The sequence below is a fragment of the Bos grunniens genome, chromosome 11 (genome assembly GCF_055505025.1).
Source record: "Bos grunniens cultivar Pamir isolate PY7600 chromosome 11, Bosgru_T2T1.0, whole genome shotgun sequence".
In the NCBI taxonomy this organism is placed as follows: Eukaryota; Metazoa; Chordata; class Mammalia; order Artiodactyla; family Bovidae; genus Bos; species Bos grunniens.
The window spans coordinates 104,540,994-104,563,814 of NC_141175.1; the positions used below are offsets into that span (position 1 = coordinate 104,540,994).

Sequence of the window (22,821 nt, forward strand, 5' to 3'; positions counted from 1 at the left end):
ACTGCATGTAGCCAGACTGTGACAGGGCTATACTGACCATGGGAATTAGGGCCTAGGAGCCCATGGAAGGCAGTGTTACAAAGCCCACCCTAAGAAACTTGCACACCCGAGCTCGTGGTTAAGTGGGGGCGGGGGGAGCTATGGAAGATCTTTCCAGTTTTCAACGGGGAACTCGTCCTAGTACATTCTGGGACTCCATTACCAGTAACAACTCCGCTTCCCAAGGGGGAATCTTGTTTATCCTCTTCTTAGCTAACAGCTTCCGGAGGTAGCCAGCCCTTTACCTCACATCACCAAGGGTTTTGGTTCTGGGTGTGCTAAGTCGCTTCAGTCGTGTCCGACCGTGCGATACTATGGACTGCCACCCACCAGGTTCCTCTGTCCATGGGATTCCCCTGGCAAGAAATACTGGAGTGGGTTGCCGTGCCCTCCTCCAGGGTTGGTTCTGGGACGGGCCCACAACATGGCCCTACCTTTTCCCCCTTCCTCAGCCTCGCCTCAGACCTGGATCTCACCACCTCAAAGCCACAGCTACAGGAAAATGATGCTAGGTCTGCCGGCAGATTCTGTCCAAGTTCTTATAAGTCGGGCCCCACGTTCACAGTGGCTGTCACACTGCCAGGAGACCCAGCCTCACAATTTGTCTCCATCACAATTAATACTGTGGCCTTTGGGACGCTACTGCTAAATGGGGACCACTTGATGTGTGGCAAGTATCCTGACGGGCACTGGCTTCATGTCTTCCATCAGCAGCCTCCACGTCGCCCGAGCACAATTGTCAGCCAAAAAGCATATGAACTACAGTGGGGTTGCCCCATTCGGACGACGACACTGAGTCTCACAGGCGCAAAACAAGTTCCACCCAACCTCAGCGTTAGCAAACGGCAGGTGTCCAGATGCCCACAACTGAAACCGTTACTAGCCCCGCCCCTAGCCGGCTGCACGGAGTGGGCAATGAGGCAGAGGTGCACAGGCGCAGCCTTTCCTGATGTCCCGCCCCTGAAAGATCACGTGAACAAGGCGGAGTCTGGGCCGGAAGGAAGCGGAAGGGGAAAAAAGCCCTCCCCCGGAAATCCCTTCTGTTTCAGGAGCCTGCTCCCGGAAGTGCTGGTGTTTGTAGCGGGCGTGATGGCGTCAAGGTTACTCCGTGGATTTGGAGCTTTGGCGTCCCAGGCCCTGAGGGCCCGGGGTCCAAATGGAGTCTCCGTGGTGCGCTCTATGGCGTCTGGAGGTACTCGCCGGCAACGTGCGCCGTTGCCCTCCCGCGGTTGGTGTTAGGTCAGCAAAGGCCGGGGTGGGGGAGGCCTTTCATCTCCTCGGCCCCAAAGCCCTGAGGCTCTGCGGACCTCTCCCTGTTATTCTCGACCGCAGCTGCTGCTGACCACCAAAGTGACCGGGTTGCGAAAAATTCCTAAACGGAGTTGCCGGGTGACCTTGGTGGGCAGGGTTTGCAACCGGGGCGTGAAGGGGCCAAGCCGCCCTTCAGACCTGCGCCCGTCTCCAGTTGGATGTTGATTAACCTGCTTTTAGAAAAAAAAAAAAAAAGGCAGAAAAATCGGCCTCCGTGGTTGAAGGAAGATAAGATCACCCCGTGTTCCACTTTTGGGTAACGTGACTGGTTCTTAAGGGACAGTGGCTATTGGTAGACTGTGGGAGCCTCTGGGCCCGCTAAGACTGTAAGCAAAAATTGACTTATGTGCGTTTTCCCTCTTTATCATTTCAGCCGACATCATTATTTTATTTTCCTTTAGGTGGTGTTCCTACTGATGAAGAGCAGGCGACTGGGCTAGAGAGGGAGGTCATGCTGGCTGCTCGCAAGGGACAGGTGAGAAGAATGTTCCATGCCTTCTGGGAGAGTTCATTGCCTTGGATGGGATCAGAGCAGCCTTCTCTCTGGGGAGCCTTCCCTCCAGGAAACCTGGCTTTTGGGAACAGTATTGGTAGTCCCTAGAGGGTAGGAATCATTTGGCATAATAGACCCTTTATTTTGTTTTTTTCAGGACCCATACAATATACTTGCCCCAAAGGCAACCTCAGGTACCAAGGAGGACCCTAATTTAGTCCCCTCCATCACCAACAAGCGGATAGTGGGCTGCATCTGTAAGTGCTTCTCTACTATTTTCTTACCCTTTTGTTTGTTTGCTTATTTATTTTTTGGCTGTTTAGAATGTGGGATCATAGTTCCCCAACCAGGGATGGAACCCACGGCCCCTGCATTGAAAGCACAGAATCTTAACCACTGAACCACCTGGGAAGTCTCTGTTTATGTATTTACTTATTTTTAACATTTACTTATTTGGCTCTGCCAGGTCTTAGTTGTGACCCTCGGGATCTTTGTTACCGCGTGTGAGATCTTTCAGTTGCAGCATACAGGATCCAGTTTCCTGACCAAGGATGGAACCCAGGCCCCCTGCATTGGGAGCATGGAGTCTTAGCCACTAGACCACCAGGAAGTCTCACCCATTTGTTTAATTTAATATCTGTTTAGTATGGAAGATGTCTACTAGTTTTTTCACATCTGTTGTCCACGAGTGTATATGTGTAAAGATACGTGGATAAATGTTTTAAAGGTTTTGACCCTCAGGCCCTTTTGCCAAAGTAGGTCACCCTCACTGTAAAGAGGCCTGGAACATGAATAATACTGCCTCAGTGGAGAGGTGGCGTGCAGAAATATTCATCTAGAAAATACCGTACTTTCTCTTTGCCAGACACCACGTCAGGCACTAGCTGTACATGCCAAAACGGACCCGGCTTTGGGGTTCTACACAGGCAGGAAACTGTGAGGACCTAATAAGGAACTGGTCAGAGGTCAGTTTACTCAGAGGTAAACTTGGCCTCAGTTCCTTCATCTGAAAAATGGGATCAGCTTGAACTGACCTTAAGGTGTCAACCATAACTATTTGCATCTCAGAGGTGTCTGAGGGCAGTAGGTTAACAGTGAAAGTCCTTCTTCTAGGCTGCATGGCCTTCAGCTACCTTTTTTCTTTCAGGTGAAGAAGACAACAGTACTGTCATCTGGTTCTGGCTGCACAAAGGCGAGGCCCAGCGATGCCCCAGCTGTGGAACCCATTACAAGCTGGTGCCACACCAGCTGGCCCACTGAGCCACTGCACTAATGCACTCAGAATATGATGTGGAATTTCTTCTTTCCAGTAAAGACTAGCCATTACATTGGCTTCTCCTCCCATAGTTGGCTGGTCTTATTTTTTTCCTGTGTTTTTGGGGGAAGTGTGGATAATTTTTATGTCAGAAATAGCTATCTGTTAATATTAGCTTCCTATCCCCTTGCTTTTGTACACTGAGATTGTCGATCCCTAATGCAGTGATGACAGTCGGTATGGGGAAAACAGTCAGGCTGACTGGACTTGTAATGTTGGCTTCATCTTCTAGCTTTGTCACTGGGATCATGTTCTCTGAGGGTGGGTTGTTGTTTGGGAGCTAAATTGTATCTTCTTTGTGACCCCATGGCCTGTAACCTATCAGGCTCCTCTATCCATGGAATTCTCCAGGCAAGAATACTGGAATGGGTTGCCATTTCCTTCTCCAGGGGATCTTCCTGACCCAGGGATCGAACCCGGGTCTCCTGCATTGCAGGCAGATTCTTTACCACTGAGCCACCTGAGAAGCCTAGCTGACGCTCTAGTGGGAGAGAAAGGTGAATACACAGCCACCCTTTCAGCATTAAAGGCAGCACAGGCACTCCCATACTTGGCATCAGTTGACTGTCACAACTACCCTGTGAAATGGACCTTTCTCTTTCTTTGTGTACTTAATTTCTAAAAATTCAGATATAATTTATATACTGTAAAATTCATTCTCGAAGTGTACAATTCAGTGGTTTCTAGTAAATGCACAAAGTTTTGCAGTCATTATCACTAATTCCAGAACATTCTCAAAAGCCAGTACCCATTAGCATTCACCCCCTCTTCTCTTTCCCATCTGCTCCTGACAACCACTAACCTACTTTCTGTCTACGAATTTGCCTATTCTGGACATTTCCTATTTGTTGAAAAACTATTTTTCCCGTTGTCTTTGTGCCCTGTTGAATATTGACCACTAACGTATAAGGTTATTTCTGGACTCAGATTATCACCTTACAGAGGTTCAGAGAGGTTAAGCTATTTGGCCACAGTCACAGAGCTAATAAAAACACCGGATCCAAACCCAGCTCCTTAGAATTTGTCAAAAGTGCTGTGAGAATACATGATGGGGAGAACGATTAACTTCCCACCCCAGGAGGCAGGTGTCAGGACTGGTCCTAAAATCTCCAAAGGGAAAAAGCAGAGAGGCCTTTGGAAAAACAGCAAAGAATAAGTTGTGGTTGGAATGCCAAAGACTTGCAAGGGTATTTGGCCTTCATTTATCTGGGAGAAGGGGAGTCCCTGAAGGTATGTTAGCAGAGAAGACAAGGAGAGGAAGGGGACACTTGGAGGAGAAAGGTGAGTCTGGATAACTTGATTTTGCAGGCCCTAAAGAATCATGAGGTGCATATTGGGATGGACAGGTTAGCTGGGGAGAGTTGGCTGGAAGCAGAAGGCTCCAGTGGGACTTGAGTGATGGAAATGGAGCTGAGATCCAACCTCCAGCAGAGGGAGAAAAGCCAAGAGGCTGAAAGGCAAGGTCGAGGAAGCTTAATTTGGGGAGGCAAGGAGAAGGGTTAACAACAAGAAGGTGTCTTATCAAAACAAGATTGTAAAGAGAGGCTGGGGCTTGGCATATAGGAGGCCTACAGGGTGACAGTTTCGGCACAGTGCAGTCGGAAGGCCGGTTGGGTGAGAACACGTGCAAGTGGTTGCTGATGATGCAGACAAGGGGAAGAGGCAGCTTGCCTGAGCAGACAGATTGAGTGCACAGAGGCACCGTGTGAGAAAAAGACTGTCTGAGCATCCTTGAGGGCCAGCCGAGGGTGCCCAATGCAGAGGGGAGGAAGAGCCCTGGAGAGAGACCCAGTTTCTCCAAGACCAGAGGGAAGGGGAGAAGGGAGGGTCAAAGAGGAGGGAAGGGAGGCTTAGTGAAATACAAGTAGGCAGGGCTGGGGCTTCAGGGCAATGAGCGAGAGAACTGCCAAGCTTCCAACACCAGCGGCTCAGCCAAGGGCAACTGCCACAAGCCTGTCCAAGTGTATGACATTCTCCAGCCACCTTGGAAGCAGGAAAATAGAAGGCAAATGGTTGGGCAAGTTTAATGTTGGGCAAGGGAGAAAGGAACTGAGGATGTCAGTGACTGGTGGAACCATCTGACCGGGCTGTCCCAGCCGGAGAAGCAGGCTGGTCGCTCTCTACGTTATCCTCCAGATCCACCCTCCACCCCTCTCTCTGCCTGGGGAACTGACCTTCATGGCTTGCATCAAGGGACTCTCTTACCCTCTGGTTGCAGCGGGGCAGGGAGGAGGATGGAAAGGGAGAGATTGGGCAAGAAAGCTCCTCCACCCCACCCCTTCTGCCTGGTTCTGGTCAGGGCACAGCGCCCCCTGCTGCTACAGCCTCACAGGTGCCAGTACCACCCAGCCCAGCTGGTCAGAACATCCCACCGAGGCCCGCCCTGGTCCTCACCATCCCATGCTGTTGCTGCTGCTGCTGCTAAGCCGCTTCAGTCATGTCCGACTCTGGGGCTCCCTAAACCCTGAGCACCTTCTACACACTGGCAGATCCTGTGGGCAGGCCCAGCAGGAGGGTGGGAGATGGAGGGGGAAGGAGAGGAAAGGAAGAGATGGGTGGAGAGGAAGAGAGGAATACTAGGACTTCCCTGCTGGGGTCAGGTTCCTCCCTGAAAGAATAAACAGAGCTCCATGGAGCGGCAGGGGAATCAGTGGGTGAGAGAAGGGTCCTGGGAAAAGGAAGGGCAGTAATTCACTTTTCTCCCGTGCGAGCTGTCCTATGCTTCCTGCTTTTGTCTCTTACACACACAGACACATACACACACACTAAATAAGAAGCCTCCTCAGATCCCTCTGAGCGGCAGTCCCACCCAGGTTTCATGCTGACAGTGGTTCGAGGCGACCCATTTTGGGTTTGCAGCATCTACACAAAAACGTTTGTCAGACCTGGCTTTTCCTCCAGAAGGGCCCTGGCCCCCACAGCCTACCAGAGGCTCAGCCACTTTGTCGCGTGGCCTTCAGGCCCCCTCCAGGGCTCTGAGCTGTCTCTGGTGCAGGATGGGGCGAGCCCTCAACAGCAACCGTCTCCACCACTCCTGTGATAATTAAAAACTAGCGCTACCTCTGCTTCTGTAAGAGGTCAGGGCCTCTGTGGTCCAGTCAGAGCTGCTCTTTCTGGTGATAGAAATGCAGATTAAGTCCTTTATGACCCCATTCCTTCAAGCTTGTGTGAACTTGGCCCAAGTGAAGAACAACCCCCTCTCTTCTACTTTCTTGAGATGGATTCAAGGCAGAAGCCACATTCCACTCCCCCCTCCCCCAACACGTACCCAGAGGCAACTGCTTGTGTTGGTTTCCTGTGTATCCTTCCAAGAGTTCCTTTAGGTAAATATAAACAACTATGAATACTGATTTAAAATACTGATTAATGATGAAAATTTTATTGAAATATAGTTGCTGTAGAATATTACACAAACTATACTGCTGCTGCTGCTAAGTCACTTCAGTCATGTCCGACTCTGTGCGACCCCATAGTTGGCAGCCCACCAGGCTCCCCTGTCCCTGGGATTCTCCAGGCAAGAACACTGGACTGGGTTGCCATTTCCTTCTCCAATGCATGAAAATGAAAAGTGAAAGTGAAGTCGCTCAGTTGTGTCTGACCCTCAACGACACCATGGACTGCAGCCCTCCAGGCTCCTCCATCCCTGGGATTCTCCAGGCAAGAGTACTGGAGTGGGGTGCCATTGCCTTCTCCTATAGATGTATACAATATAGTGATTCACAATATTTAAAGGTTATATTGCATTTACTTGGGCTTCCTGGGTGGCGCCAGTGGTAAAGAACCCGCCTGCCAATGCAGGAGACATATAGAGATGCTGGTTTGATCCCTGGTCGGGAAGATCCTCTGGAGGAGGGCATGGCAACCCACTCCAGAAGAATCCCATGGACAGAGGAGCCTGGTGGGCTACAGACCATAGGGTCATAAAGAATCGGACATGATTGAAACTATTTAGTGTACATGCACCATTTACATGTTATTTACATGTAAATGGTTATATGTTATATATGTTATATATATATAACATGTATATGTTACATGTTATAACCATTTACAGTTATTATAAAATACTGACTATATTCCCTGTGTTGTATAATATATCCTTATCTGTTACTATGTATAATCTCCTCCCCCATCTTGCCCCTCCCTCTCCCCGCAAACAAACACTAGTTTGTTCTGTATATCTGTGTCTGCTTCTTTTTTGTTATATTCACTAGTTTGTTGTATTTTTTAGATTCCAACATATAAGTGGTATCATACAGTATTTGTCTTTCTCTTTCTGACTTATTTCACTTAGCATAATGCCCTCCAAGTCCATCCTTGTTGCTTTAAATGGCAAATTTTCATTCTTTTTTTATGGCTGAGTCATATTCCATTGTGGGTATTTATAGCTATTACAATGGACCTCATTTTCTTAATCAATATGATCTCGGGTGGCCTCAGCCTGCAGGGCCTTGAAGTGAGGTTCAGTTCCTGGCCAGAGATTGAGGTGGGGCCATGACAGTGAGAGCACCAAATCCTAGCCACTAGTTTGGGATCTAATCCTGACCACTAGCTACTAGACCAGTAGTCAGTGACAAGGCCCCGGCCCTTCAGCTTTGCAGAAAAGAATTCCCACAAAGATGGAAAGTAGTGAAACAAACAGTGTTTACTAGGAGGAAAAAGAGTACAGTACACATGGATAGATACAGGGCCAGCCTCAGAGAGTCGCTCTCTTGAAGCAGTTTAAATAGCTTTTATGGGGCATTTCTTCCAGGTTTCCTTGGGCCAATCATTTTGATTTGCCTGGTTCTGAGTCTGTATTTGGTATATCTCAGGATCCTCTAGGAGCTGGCAACAGTCCATGGGGTCACAAAGAGTAGGACACGACTGAGCAGCTAAGCACAGCACAGGATCCTTTCACGTGTGTGCATGCAACTCTCAGCCAAGACAGAGTCCAGCAAAGGGGCCTGTGCGTTGTTTGGCATCACTTCCCTTTGACCTCCAAGAAGCTTTCTAGTCAGGAAGTTCTTGACTTAGACAAATATGTGATCTCTTCTTTCTTATCTAGGCAGGGCTCAGCCTCCTCTCTGGATTGTCCTGTTGATATTTTGGAGTTTCTGTCCACAGGGAATGAACTCCCACTGCTCACCCTGGGAGGAGTGGGCATCTACCTCCAACTTCACATTCATTTGTTGACGGACACTTAGGCTGCTTCCATATTTTGGCAATTGTAAATAATTATGCTGTTATGAACACTGGGGTGTATCTTTTTGAATTAGTGTGCTTTTTTCTGATATATGCCCAGGAGTGGAATTTCTGGGTCATAGGGTGGTTCTGAATAGACTTTTTTTTTTAATGCCAGCACTTACACTGTGTTAGGCATGGTTCTGAGCACTTTGTCCGGAAAACAGCTCCAGAGGTAGGTGCTGTGTCCATTTTTTTAAGATTTCTGTTTTGATGTGGACCATTTTTAAAGTCTTCATTGAATTTGTTACAATATTGCTTCTGTTTTATGTTTTGGTTTTTTGGCTGTGAGGCATGTGCCATCTTAGCTCCAAGACCAGGGATCAAACCTGTACCCCTTGCACTGGAAGGCGAAGTCTTAACTACCTGACTGCCAGGGAAGTCCCTGTGCTAGGCCCACTTTAAAGAAAATTAAACTGAACCCAGGAGTTCATCCCAGGAGTACGAACTCCTCCAGGGTTAGCCCCCTGGACCACATCCAACTTATTCCTCTCTTTGTCCAAGTGCCAGATTCCAGCATGTAGTAAGTATTCAACAAATTCCAGTTGTCACCATGAAAGACAATTACTCTGTTTCTGTAAATCAATGGGAATACTTCATCATACATAGGCACACCTGTATGTGAATACAGTCAACAAATAAGTTCATGAATCCTCAGGGTAATTGGGAGAACTCATCTGAACTGGACATTTGTTCAGCTCAGAGTAGGGCTTCCCTGGCGGCTTATACAGTAAAGAATCTTCCTGCAATGCTGGAGACCTGGGTTCAATCCCTGGGTCAGGAAGATCCCCTGGAGAAGGGAATGGCAACCCACTCCAGTATTCTTGCCTGGAATCCCACAGACAGAGGAGCCTGGGAGGCTAAAGTCCATGGAGTCACAAAGAGTCAGACACGACTGAATGACTAACCCTCAGAGTAAGCAGAAGATTCAGTGAAGAAGCTTCAAAAAATTTTCTCCTCCCAGAATGACATCAGAGAGCCTGAGCCCAAATCATCTTCTAAATACAGGTCGAAAGGGAAGTCCCTGGCTGCCCAGTGGCTAGGACTCCATGCTTCTAATGCAGGGGATTCCAGTTCAGTCCCTTGTCCGGGAGCTAGGATCCTATGTGCCATACAGCCAATAACAAACACATACAGGTCTAAAGAATAAAAAAAAAGTGGAAAAGTGACATACCAAGGATAGCCCATAGTATACACCCTTTATTCGGTCCTCATCCTCCGATCTCAGTTCTGTCCCAGTGGGGAGTATCTTAGTTCCCAAATGCTCTGGGTCCATCAGCAGATTCTTGCACAGCGCCACCCTCACCAGTTTTTGTTTTGATATTCTACTGTTCACCTACAGGAATAACTTTGTATTAGATTTCACCCCCTGGACACTCTGTGGATCCTTAAAATTCACCTGGTTGCCAACTGAACTCGTTTTGAGTCCATTCATCCAGGTAGTGGGATCTGTCCTCTGGGCTGACTCACTGGAGTTCCCCTCGCGTCTCTCCCTCTGCCCCCTCCCCCATCAGGCTGTGGCTCTTCCTCAGCAGTAGCCCCAGGATGGCCCCTGCTGGAGCCTACCCACCGACTCCCGTGTGTACTCCTGTAACTACCCTGTTCCCAGCTCCTGCCATCTCTGTTTGGCCTCTGTTCCTTCGGTACTGAATCGAATCCTGCTGGCCCTCCAGGTTCCTGTCAAGCTGGCTGTCACCTTTGAGTCCTGTCCTGCCCTGCTGAGAGGTGACAATTCAGTACTCAGATGCAACATTAACCTTCATGTCTTTGCATATTTGCAGGGTATCATCCCACTTGGGTACTCCCAAAGCATCAAAGATACCTCCATTACAGTTGATTACACTGCAGGATAATTATCTTTTTGCATGTGTTTTGCATCTCAGCAGCCAAGGCATGGTAGGTGCTCAGTGTTTATTGAATGATTGCTGAATGGACAAACACATTACACAGGACAATTATTTATCTGTCTTCTGCTGCACCTGGTTTTTGAAAACTTTATTCATTTTGTTATGCAATGTCCTTGTATAAAACCCCACATGAGAAATTACTCCTGGAATGGAAAATAAAGAGAAAAAATTTATTTCCTTTGACCACAGAGACTCTGTATTATATAGAGAAGCATGTAACCCTTCATCTCCCCACACTTTGCTTCTTGCTTCCAAGAAGCTCAAAGACAGATTTAATAGTCATTCACATAATCACATTAGTCCCCTTGGCCACATTTGGGTCTTTCTCCTCTTTGTGGTTTTGATTTTTAATCTTTTCTCTAATAATTTTGAAATCAGCTAGTTGGAGAAGGAAATGGCAACCCACTCCAGTGTTCTTGCCTGGAGAATCCCAGGGATGGTGGAGCCTGGTGGGCTGCCATCTATGGGGTCGCACAGAGTCGGATATATACTGAAAAGCATTATTTTATATACTGAAAAGCATTATTACTGTGTAAGTTGTTTTCAATTTTGCCTGTCTATCTTAAACTTAGAAATGATGTTCATTGAAATGGGTCTAACCTATGTATGTTTAAAACATTTAAAACAGCAGAAATTCTCAAAAGAACAGTAAGAAGTTCAGATAGGATCCTTTGAACCTCCCCATTATCCCTTTTGACAACTGGAAGTAAGGTGAATTAAAGGGCCCAAACCCCTAGAGGTATTGATCAAAGAAAATCAAGAAGCAATGTTGCTGGGAGGGCCTCTCAGCACAGGAGGGCTGCTGCCTCTCCACCCATCACTTGTCCCAGAATAGGGGCTCCCGCAGAGTATGGGCTTCCCCAGAGTTCCAGCAGCAGCTCTGCCACCATCCTGTCTTAAAAACCATGCCAGGGGATCATTTTAATAAGTTATTTGTGATGCCTAATTAAAAAAAAAAAAAATCGGACTTCCCTGGTGGCTCAGACGGTAAAGCGGCTGTCTACAATGCGGGAGACCTGGGTTCAATCCCTGGGTCGGGAAGATCCCTGGAGAAGGAAATGGCAATCCACTCCAGTACTATTGCCTGGAAAATCCCATGGACAGAGGAGCCTCGTAGGCTACAGTTCATGGGGTCGCAAAGAGTCGGACACGACTGAGCGACTTCACTTTCACTTAACTAAAAATCAGTCCCCCAGAAGAGCAGGATGGGGGTTTTAACTGATGACAGAATTGGCAGAGGATTTTCCGGGCAAGAGTACTGGAGTGGGGTGCCACTGCCTTCTCCGGATAAAGAGGAATAATGTGTTAATGGCCCAGCTCCGTGCCAGGCACTGGGTTGGGGCTCAATCCATTGTTGAGTGTGAATCTGAGGGCCAGCATCCTCCAAAGTGCACGTGAGTATTCATACACACTCAGATACGTGTGAGGAACCATAATGTGGTTGGTGGTTACGAGCGGAGTGTTCTCAACACAACAGGCCTGTAGGGTCTCACAGTTCAAAAAGGACCAAAGAGGTGGGAAGGGCAGGTCTGTTCTGGAATGAAATGTTGAAGCCACCTCCTTCTGTTTGTGTGCCTTTGGCAAGTGGCCCTCTTCCCCTGGGCCTCGGTGTTCTCAACGGAAAAACGGAAGCCATCATGCCCAGGATTTGGCGACTTCCGCCGGGATTTTCCTGAGGGGGTGGGGTCTGAGTAGGAGCAGTGGGAGCGAAGCAGACTGTTGCGATGAGCCACCGGGGCAGGCGCGCACCCTAGAGGGCGGGCATGTGGCGCGCACGTGGTGCGGCTGCGCATGCGTGTTGCGCGGCGGGGTGAGGGGGGAGTGAGAGCAGCCATAGCGGATGCAGCGTGTACCGAGGTTCTGTTGCTGTGTCCAGGTCAGCGTTGGGCGCGGGGAGGCCCTGGAGACCTGCGCCTGTCCCCACCCGGCCCGCCGGTCCCCCGTCCTCCACTCCCACCACCCTAGAGGCCTCTACCCACTCCCTTTCCCCAATAGCTGGCCGGGTCCCCTGCCACCAACCGGGCCCTCCTGAGTCCCGCCCTGTCAGGCCTCCATGGTGTGGGCGCCCGGTGGGGCCTTTGGTCCTGTGACTCAGGGGGTAGGCTGGTCAGCTCCATTGTACAGGTGAGGAAACTGAGGCTAAGGATCCTCAAGCTGCATGGCAGCAACAGTACCCCCCTCCCCCGACTCCCTCCACTCGCCCCCCACTCCTCCCCCGCCCCCCCCCGCCCCCTCCCCCGCCGCCCACTCGCCCCCCCCCACCCCCGCCCCCGCCCAACTGCGGTAGGTCCCAAGCCCAGCGTTGGTCAGCTCTCCTTCTGTATTGTATTTTAATGGATTCCTTGGTTCTACGGGTGTGTTTACGTGTTTGCGTTTGACTCTGATCTGTTCTGGGACTGCCTTGACCAAGATGGGCAGGCCCTGTCGGTGGCGCAGTCGCCAAGCCGCGGTTTGCTTTGTTGGGGTGAAATTTCTTCAGACTGATTTGGAATCAGTTTATGTTTTGATTTGATGGTTTGTTGTTGTTTGCTTGTTTTTCATGTTCCCCAGGGCACAAAGGGTCACTGCTGTTTTTCTTTCCAGAAAGGCTTTCTCTTCCCAGCCTGTTCCCTGTTTGATGGATGTGTGGTTTATGATGCTGGAGACTCTTTGGCTTTTCTTTGTGGATAAAACTCATCTCGCTTCATCTTTCACATTGTGAGCTGAGTCCTTGCTGATGGCAGCCTCTGCCCTGACTAACATTCCTGAGCTATTAAATATTTGTTTAAAAGGACAGATACAAAGCACGGTGTTAGGAATATGGCATCTTGAAGAAGTGATCTTCATAAGAAGTACACTTATATTCTGAGTTAATCTTGGATCTCTTTATATACCAAAGGCTCAAAACACTTTGGTACCTGTAATTATTTGGCCTGGTAGTCACGTTTTAAGACAGATTGTTTTATTTTTCTTGTAACCTGGAAAGTAAATGAACAAAAAAAGTGAGGTGATGTGCTGAAATCACACATGAGAGCATGCTGAAGAGTGGGAGAGGCTGGGAACAGAGGCCAAGCATTAACAGCTTTGGGCTGGGGTTTGAGGGACTTGGGGAAGCACCAGCCCTGCAGTGGGGTGTGTTTGGAAGATGGAACCCGGTTCCTGGGCTGGACTGGGAAGGAAGGAGCATGGCTGGACCAGAGGCCCATGCTCTGAGATGGTGTATTCGGCCGTGTCAGGTCTTAGTGGCGGCATGCACGTCTTTAGTTGTGGCCCGTGGGAGCTTGTCACCTTACCAGGGATTGAACCAAGCCCCCTGCCTTGAGAACCTGGAGTCTTAGCTACTGGACTACCAGGGAAGTCCCTAAGATGGTTTTCTTAACCTGGAAAGAATATGTGTGAGAACAAGGAGGAACAGGCCCTGGATGTTGGGTGGTGGGGGCTTGGGAGGGAGACAACGGCAGAAGTAAAGTTGAGACAGTTAAGTGTGTCTCCCTGTTTGGCGCAGGGCCCTGACATCATCGCTTTTGTTCGCGCTGCGTCCTGTCTCGACACCTCGTGCGCAGTGCTTGGAGCCTGTTACTAACCATAATTATCATTTTCATCCATTCTGGAATGCGTCTTTGTTTCCATTTCACAGCTCGGCGTTGAGCTGGGCCCCATGATGGATGGTGACTTCCTTTGTGCCGTCGTTCACTTAGCAGCTTTTTATGTTTTTTTGTTGAACAGAAAGTCACGGGGCTTTTCTGTTTTTTTGGCACATGAAGCAACACGTGAGATCTTAGTTCTCTGACCAGGGAGAGCAGGGATCAAACCAGTGCCCCCTGGTTTGTCTCAACCACCAGACCACCAGGGAAGTCCCCACAGTGCTTTTAAAATCAGTATTATCTTAGCTCCGATGAGTTGCAGTTTTCAGAGTTGGTGATTCAGGCAGAAAAGATGATCCCTTATTAGACTGTACCATGGCTCATTTCTGGAGAAGGCAATGGCAGCCCACTCCAGTACTCTTGCCTGGAAAATCCCATGGATGGAGGAGCCTGGTAGGCTTCAGTGCATGGGGTCGCTAAGAGTCAGACACGACTGAGCGACTTCACTTTCACTTTTCACTTTCATGCACTGGAGAAGGAAATGTCAACCCACTCCAGTGTTCTTGCCTGGAGAATCCCAGGGACGGGGGAGCCTAGTGGGCTGCCATCTATGGGGTCGCACAGAGTCAGACACGACTGAAGTGACTTAGCAGCAGCATGGCTCATTTCTTCATTGAAGATGCTAATGTTTTTAAGGAACTGGAGGGAAGGGGTTGGTAAAAGCCAGGAGCAACAGGTACAAGCATGAAAATGTATTCCTTTGTGGGTTGGAGAGGAAAGAAACAGCCGGCGGCTGTGTCTCCTTTATAGGGAAAGTTGGACTGCTGTACAGCCACTGACAGTGCGGTAGCTTTGAGTGACAGGTGTCTTGCGGCAACCAGGCTTAGGCTGCCCACTGGGCAGGTGGCCCTAGCCCACGAGCCTGCTCACAGCCAGCCAATCTGAATACACCTGTTGGGGCAGTGGGGCCCAGGCTCCATCTGCTGGAGTCTTGGTGACCCTGGGTCTGTCTCTTGGCAGACACCTCCCACTGCTGCAAGTTCAAGGGCAGAGACCTTCTCTTCCCCTTCCTTGGTGTCCAAGGGCTCAACACAAGGCTTGATGCATCAGACATGCTAAATTGGGTTTGCTGAGTGGAACTGTACTGGACACTCTGGGGCAAGTTGTTGTCCAGTGCCCAGGTCAGTCTGCATCCCATAGGAATCATGTTCTGGGTCAAGACTCCGTTCACGGTCCTCAGTCCTCCATGCAGCTGCCTTGTGGGTTGCTGAGTTTGTGAGCTAACCTGGAGGCTGTCTTTCTCTCCAGCCCTCATCTTTCTTATTTCTAATCCTCAGCTTTCAGAATGAGTTTTTGGGACTTCTTAGTCCACTTACAGGCTTCCCTGGTGACGCAGCAGTAAAAGAAAAAAAAAAACAAACCCTGCCTGCCAATACAGAAGATTCAGTTTGGATCCCTGGGTCAGCAAGATCCCCTGGGGAAGGAAATGGGAACCCACTCCTGTATTCTTGCCTGGAGAACCATGTGGACAGAGGGGCCTTGTGGGCTACAGTCCGTGGGGTCGCAAAAAGTGTCGGATAAGACTTAGAGACTAAACAACACAATGAAAGTCCACTTATAAATTTCAGAACCTGCTTCTATGTCAGTTCGCTCGGTGACTTTGCCCCCAGAGAGCCTGGCTAGTTAAGCCGCAGGAGAGCAGGGTTCCAGCTGGTGCAGCAGGTTGTCTGTGTTGGGTTTGGTGTTTGAGCAGATGAGCAGGTCCCAGCCTGGGGAGAACTACAGACAGGAGTGAGACTGTCCTGGAAACATGGGCCAAAGTTCATCTTCTTCTTTGTCTTCAGAGAAGACATGAGCTGACCCTAGAGCCCTCCAGATCTGCCAGCCTTGATCCTGCCCGCACCCCTGCCCTGGGTGACCTTGTGTGCTTCTTCTAGAATGAGATGCTTTGAGCATGCCAAACGTCTTTTCTCAGCTTGCACCAGGATTGCCTGCAGGTGGTTTGTACAGAAGTGGAGACTTTGAGGAGAAGTGATCTTGTCTTCTTTGGCTGCCTTTCAGGCCTTCAAGGGAGGGTTATACTTTGCCTGAGAAGCAGCCATCTCCAGTGCCACCACCAGCTTGCCGTTTTTTGTTTGTTTATTTTTAATCTTTGAAGGGGACTCTCAGGATGTTTTAATGGTAAACGTCTGATGATGGAAGAACTGACTCTTTGGAAAAGACCCTGATACTGGGAAAGATTGAAGGCAGGAGGAGAAGGGGACGACAGAGGATGAGATGGTTGGATAGCATCACCGACTGTATGGACATGAGTTTGAGTAACCTCCTGGAGTTGGTGATGGACAGGGAGGCCTGGCGTGCTACAGTCCATGGGGTCACAAAGAGCTGGACATGACTGAAAGACTGAACTGTCTAATGATCTTCCAGTTCCCATTTGATTTGTGAGAAGTACTGGTTATTACTGTGGTAAATGGTAAAAGAATCTGCCTGCAATACAGGAGACACAGGAGACTTGGGTTCGATCCCTGAGTTGGGGAGATCCCCTGGAGGAGGGCATGGCAACCCACTCCAGTATTTTTGCCTGGAGAATCCCATGGACAGAGGATCCTGGTAGGCTATAGTCCATAGGGTCAGAAAGAGTCAGACACGACTGAAGGGCCTGAGCACACATGCACACACAGTGATTATTACTTTAAGATCTTTGCAAAATTTGAAGTCATTAAAAACAAACACGGGTTTTCAACCATTACTGTAAAAATTGAGGTGAGAATCATCAATTGATGCTGAAACTAGGAAATGAAAGTATGATCAGAAGGAGGGTGTTTACATAGTCTCAAAGGATCTTCTCATAAGATGTTGATTAATTACAGCAAAAAGAAAATAGTGATATGCTGGTGGAGATATCAGCTTCGCCAGGAGATGAAAGTTATTAATAGCAACATTATTAATGGAACAAATTGACATCTGTGCCTTCTGATATGAGGCTCTGCAAAGGACATACCACTGCATCTGTATGTTCCTGCCCCAAACATATAACCTGAATCCAGTCATGACAAAGCGTCACATAAACCCAAATGTAGAGAATCTACAAAGTAGCCAGTACTCTTCAACAGTCAAGATCATACATGTGCACACACATGCACACACACGTTGGAGGTAGTGATAAAGCAAACGTAGTGAAATATTAACATTGGAGAGATTTGGATGCGGGTCATGTGGAATTCTTTGTCTTATTTATTTAATTTTTGGCTGTGCTGGGTCTTCGCTGCTGCGCTCGGGCTTTCTTCAGTTGCCACGAGCAGGGGCTACTTGAGTTGCGGTGCACAGGCGTCCCCTTACGGTGGCTCCTCCCGTTGCAGAGCAAGGGCTTCAGGCACGTGGGCTTCAGTGGTTGCAGTGCACGGGCTTAGTTGCCCTGAGGCATGCGGAATCTTCCCAGACTAGGGATCAAATGTGTTCCCTGCATTGGCAGGCGGATTCTTAACCACTGAACCGTCAGGGAGGTCCCACCCGTTCTACCTCTTTGTAATCCTTTGACCTTTTCTACCGCAAATGAACATAACTATTCCTGTGACCCATCAATTTGACACCTAGGTGCATTGTCCACAGAAATGCGTGTGGCTGGGTGTGTGGGTATGTGGCTGTGTGTGTCCAGAATGCAAGTGTAACAGTGTTCATGGAAGCATTATTCATAGTAGTCAAAACCTGAAAACAACGAATGTGTCCCTCTGGAGTAGAAGAGTTGAGCCTGTATTCACACAATGAAACCCTGCAGAGCCCTGAAAACACGGCCCTGAGCAAAAGAAGCCGGACACAGAAGAATGCACACTGTGTGACTCATTACACATTACTCGGAAAACGGGCAGACACATCTGCGGGGTTAGGCCTACCTTTCGAGCAGAGGATGGAGTCCTGACTGGGAGCGAGTGTGAGGAGGACTCTGGGGTGCTGGTATATGCTATTTTTTGGACTTGCGTCACGGTTACCTGGGCTTATCTGGTGGCTCACTGGTAAAGAATCTGCCTGCCAATGCAGGAGACATAGGTTTGATCCCTGGGTCGGTAAGATCCCCTGGAGAAGGAATTCTCTGGTATTCTTGCCTGGGAAATCCCATGGACAAAGGAGCCTGGTGGGCTGTAGTCCACGGGGTCTCGAAAGAGTCAGACATGACTTAGCAACTAAACAACAGCTACGACAACATGGTTACCTGGGTGTGTTTACTTGGTGGAAGTTCATCGAGCTGTATTCTCACTGTGGTTCCCTTTTCTGCATGTGTATTGTCCATTCAAATTGATGCATTTGATTTGTACCTAGCATAGTAATGTTTGATATATTGCATATCACGATGGACTGAACTGTGTCCATCTCCCGCCAAATGCTTGCATTGAAGCCTTTACCCCCAATGTGATATTATTTGGAAATGCGGCCTTTGGGAGGAAATTAAGGTTAGATTAGGTCATGAGGGTGGGACCCCATGCTGCAATTAGTGACCTTAGCAAAAGAAGAGACCAGCGCCCACTCTTAGGTTCACTTTGTCTCCCTCTCCCTGCCCCGTCTCACTTCCTGTCCCATGAGTCCATAAGAGAGAGGGCAAGAGAGATGGCAGTCCCGCCACAAAGCACAAGAAAAGCCCTCAGAATGCACCCTGCCTTGCCACCACCTGGATCTGCCACTTCCAGCCTCCAGAGCCGTGAGAAATAAATCTGTGGTTGAAGCAACCCCCCAGCCTATGGTATTTCGTTAAGACCACCCAAGCTGACACATAAATGTACGATAGCATCAACAACCTAGTTTTTTTTCTTTTGGCTGTGCTACGTCTTTTTTGTGGTGCGTGGCTTCCCTTGTTGCACGCGGGCTCAGCAGTTGTGGCGCTCATTCTCTAGCTGTGATGTGTGGGCTCTCTAGTTGCAACATGTGGGCTTAGTTGCCCCGAGGCATGTGGGAATCTTAGCTCCCCGACCAGGAATCGAACCCACATCCCCTGCATTGCAAGGGAGATTCTCAACCACAGGACCACCAGGGAAGTCCGCCTAGTTTTCTGAGCTTCCTTCTGGGCTTGGCACTGGAGTATGGAGATACTGTGCACTCAAGTGATGCAGGAAGAGCACGGACCCCAACCCTACCCCACCCCGCCTCAGTGTGGGGATGAAAGTGCAGCTTCCTCACTCATCAGGATGGCCCACCCCTTGGCAACCCCATCATCCTCCCATCCAGAGCCCTCAACTGCTGAGCTCTCAGGGACCAGAGTGAGCTGCTTGTCATAATCATGAAAGTGGAATGGCAAAAGCCAGCGACTCTGGACTGGAACAAAGGCTGTGCTGTGTCTCCTAAACTTAGTGAGCTCCGCATTGTTAGGAAGACACAGAAAGCACTTGTGCTCAGAAAAGAAACCGATTTGAAAGAGAGAACATAGCCTCCCCCTCCCACCCCCTCACCCCCCATCCCCTCAGCACACAGCTTTTTACGTGGAATTGGTCTCTTTGTATCAGCGGTTTCTGATTCTTTTTATGTTTTATCTTATCATCTCCATGGACTTGTGAGCAGCAAAGCATTTGCTTGGTTTGGGGCAGTTTTCTTGTTATAACGTAGTAACTCTGGAAATGAGAGTTCACTGTTGCCACTGGCTGTGAGTGGTGGTGTTCATGTGTTCATGTAATGACTTTTCAAAACTATTTTTGTAAGTGAAAGTTGCCCAGTCATGTCCGATTCTTTGCGACCCCATAGACTATACAGTCCATGGAATTCTCCAGGCACGAATACTGGAGTGGGTAGCCTTTCCCTTCTCTAGGGGATCTTCCCAATCCAGGGATTGAACCCAGGTCTCCTGCGTTGCAGGCAGGTTCTTTACCATCTGAGCCACCAGGGAAGCCCAAAAGACAATTATTTTGTTGTATGCAGTCCCCAAAGTTACTGTTCTTTAGCTTTATGGCCAGCTGGCAATTTTATAGATTTCCTGAAATGCCTAGAGCCCAAACAATGACGAAACTCTTCTAGGGTCTGCAGATTGGTTCTGAGTTGGAGTCTCCCTTCAACACTTAGCCACGCCTTTGGCAACTCTGCCTTAACCTTCACTCCCTAATTATGTGGAGCCTAATGAGTAGTCTCAGTGGTAAAGAATCTGCCTGCCAATGTAGGAGACACAGGTTCGACCCCTGGGTCGGGAAGATCTCCGGAAGGAAATGGCAACCCACTCCAGTATTCTTGCCTAGAAAATCCCACGGTTAGAGGAGCCTGGTGGGCTACAGTCGCATGGGCTGCAAAAGAGTCAGACGCAACTGTTGTGTTGTTGTTGACCAAACAACAATAACAACAGTGAACAGAGGAGAAAGCTTACGGGTTTGTCGGGTCTTTCACCGGCATGCCTTAGTCCTGGGCGTGCATGTGGCTTTCTAGACACTATTGGGAACTATTTATTTATTTTAGAAATTTGGAATATTTTTCAGTCCAGAATTTTCTCATTTTCTCTCTTTTTTTTTTTTTTTGTTAACTTATAGTTTAGTTATTAATTTGTTTTTTTTGGCCATACCACACTGGCATGTGAGATCTTAGTTCCAACACGGGAGATTGAACCCATGCCCCCTGCATTGGCAGTGAGACATCTTAACCACTGGACCACCCAGGAAGTCCCATGGGAACTTTTTAAAACTTATTTTTTTCCTCCATCATCTGCTTCCTCAGCCCCTTCCTTTTTGGGCCACTCGGTCTCTCTGGCTGCTTGTGCCACCTGTCAATTCCTTGCCCCAGGTGGCTCTGACTGGTAGATTTATCTTTAAATGATTTCAATAGATGCCACCCAGGACACTCCAGCCCTAAGAAAGTTCCAGTACGGGAGTGGGTGTAAAACAAAAGCAAGACCGTGAGTTGATTCTTCTGGGAGCTGCAAAACAGATCAACACACACAACCACAGTTCTTGAAGAACAAAGTTTGTTTTGCCTTGCTGGCACCAGCAAGCCACACCACTAATGCCACCCCCACCGCTGCCCCTGAGCTGGGAGCTGGGGTGTTGGGAAGGTCAGATCAAAAGGCAGATCACAGGCTTACTGACATCTAGCAGATCCTTCTTCTTTAAACACTCCCCTCATTGTTGTTAGTTTTTTATTAGTTTCAGAGTTCCATAAGTGTTGGTCCTGACGGGTTTTTCCAGCTTAATTATTGCATTTGTGGAGGGACAGATTTCCGGGGTTCCTGACTCCCTGATTTGGACATCTCGCAGTGATTTTTGTATTGTTCGATTACTCTCTAGAAAGTATACACCAGTTAGACAGTGCTAACAGTCATGCACGTCTTCATAGCCATGCCAGCATTCGTTATTATAAATTTTTAAGTTTTTGATTGTTTTCTTATTATTGAATAATACTTCATAGTCATATTGATTTGGGTTTCTTCTATTATTGTTGAGTTTGAACCCTCGTTGAGTATTTGAGCTTTTTTTGTAAACTGTCATTTTCTTTGATCATTAGTCATTCAGACATTAGCCTTTCATCTGCGTTTCAGGTTGTCTGAGCCTGGGCCTGCTATGATGAGAGATGTCTGTATATGTGGCTGGGTCCACCTTAGCTGAGGACAGGCAGCTGCTAACACAGGAGGAGGCTCGTTGGAGCCCCAGGGTCTCTTGAAATCATTCATTCATTCAACAGAGATGCACCCAGCCTTCCGTGTGCCAGGTCTGTGCTGATGCTGGGGAGATGGCAGGGACCAGACAGCCCTGTCCAGCCCCTTCTTAACAGACAACCTCACAGGGGTGACACCAAGCAAGCAAGATGCACAGGATGTCGTTTCATTTTTATTTTTTGGCCGTGCTGCATGGCATATGGGATCTTAGTTCCCCAACCAGGGATCGAACCCACACCCCCTGCATTGGAAGCACAGAGTCTTAACCACTGGACTAGGGAAGTGGTTAAGACTTCAGGGAAGTCCCAGGATATCATTTTAGAATATGGCCTTTCGTCTGGGCTGTGCTGGTTTTCATTTCATACAGGTTTTGTAAATGTTGATGTCTGTACACTTGCACATCGCGTCCTTGAAATGAGAGGTCAGATGGAGCCTCCTTGACCTTAGCAACTTGATGTTCATGGAGCATCTGCTGGGTCCTTGGCGTGGAGCTGGAGGAGGGCAGTTCCTTCCCGGGCACCCAGGGGCCCAGGGCCCTCCTCTCAAGCGCTCGGCCCTTTTGAAGGCTAGCCTCACCTGACAGGTGGTTCCTTCCAGGAGAAAACTCCCAGCGGCTTGCCTATGGCCGGGCCCAGGAAGGCGGTGCTAGACCTTCCTTGGAGAGAAGGTAGGTATCTCTCACCTGTGCAGGTGGAGCCCTTCTGAGGTTTGGGGCCACGAGGGAGTGGAAAACCCAGTCGATAGGCTCCCCTTGCTTGCTGCGCCCTCCTTGGTCAGAGTGGCCCAGGGGCTGGGATGGTGGTGGGCCACTGGGGACACCACAGCTCTGTGTCCCATCCACAGATGACCAGGCTGCCACCACCAGGCCCATCCTCCTGCCCAGCCTGAAGGGCAGCTGCTTCGACCATCCCCTGTACCAGGGGCTCCCGCACCCCACCCGGCGCCTCTGCAGTCCCGCCTCTGCTCCAGCCTCCAAGTCATCAAAAAAGCCCAAGATGCAGGCCACCGGGAACACGGTCTCCAATGACTGGAGCCCGCCGCCTGTGGAGTTCCTGAACCTGAGCGTCCCACAGGCCAAGAGGGGGGACCCAGCCCCAGGGCCTCGGGGCCTGAGGAGGCTGGCTGTCCAGCACCCCGAGGTGTCAGAGCAGGAGCCCCAGGACCTGGATCGACTAGGAGGCCTGCCCTCACTGGGGGAGCTGTTCTGGAACGTGGCAGGGACCAGCCCAGAGGCTGCAACTCCTGGGATGGGCGCCCACGCCTCGGTAAGTCGGGGCCTCCTCTCCTTGCCACCCCTCTCTGGCCACTTCTCCAGAGTCGTCGACAGGCCATCCCTTTGTAGCCACTCCTCTTCAGCC

At 49.3% G+C, this 22,821-nt stretch overlaps 2 protein-coding genes across 4 annotated transcripts in view; both read left to right on the forward strand.

Annotated features, from left to right (window-relative positions):
- The first annotated feature begins 1,105 nt into the window (after nucleotides 1-1,105).
- COX5B (cytochrome c oxidase subunit 5B) lies at nucleotides 1,106-3,189 on the forward strand. Its single transcript, XM_086328153.1, has 4 exons — nucleotides 1,106-1,231; nucleotides 1,752-1,825; nucleotides 2,001-2,100; nucleotides 2,991-3,189. The coding sequence occupies exons 1-4, from the start codon at nucleotides 1,129-1,131 to the stop codon at nucleotides 3,101-3,103; spliced, it is 390 nt and encodes a 129-aa protein (XP_086184279.1). The 5' UTR covers nucleotides 1,106-1,128; the 3' UTR covers nucleotides 3,104-3,189.
- An 8,922-nt stretch (nucleotides 3,190-12,111) lies between these two features.
- FAM178B (family with sequence similarity 178 member B) overlaps nucleotides 12,112-22,821 on the forward strand; it is a 115,285-nt gene continuing 104,575 nt past the window's right edge. For all 3 annotated transcript variants that reach the window (XM_086328132.1, XM_086328133.1, XM_086328134.1), the window contains exons 1-3: nucleotides 12,112-12,164; nucleotides 22,061-22,130; nucleotides 22,307-22,728. In XM_086328132.1, coding sequence (XP_086184258.1) covers nucleotides 12,129-12,164; nucleotides 22,061-22,130; nucleotides 22,307-22,728 — 528 coding nt within the window. In that variant the 5' untranslated portion in view covers nucleotides 12,112-12,128. The remainder of the gene's footprint in view (nucleotides 12,165-22,060; nucleotides 22,131-22,306; nucleotides 22,729-22,821) is intronic.

Coding starts and splice junctions, on each gene's coding strand:
- COX5B (XM_086328153.1), top strand. CDS start 1,129: ATGGCGTCAAGGTTACTCCGTGGATTTGGAGCTTTGGCGTCCCAGGCC. Junction 1,232..1,751: donor GCGCTCTATGGCGTCTGGAG/GTACTCGCCGGC, acceptor ATTTTCCTTTAG/GTGGTGTTCCTACTGATGAA. Junction 2,101..2,990: donor GCGGATAGTGGGCTGCATCT/GTAAGTGCTTCT, acceptor TTTTTCTTTCAG/GTGAAGAAGACAACAGTACT.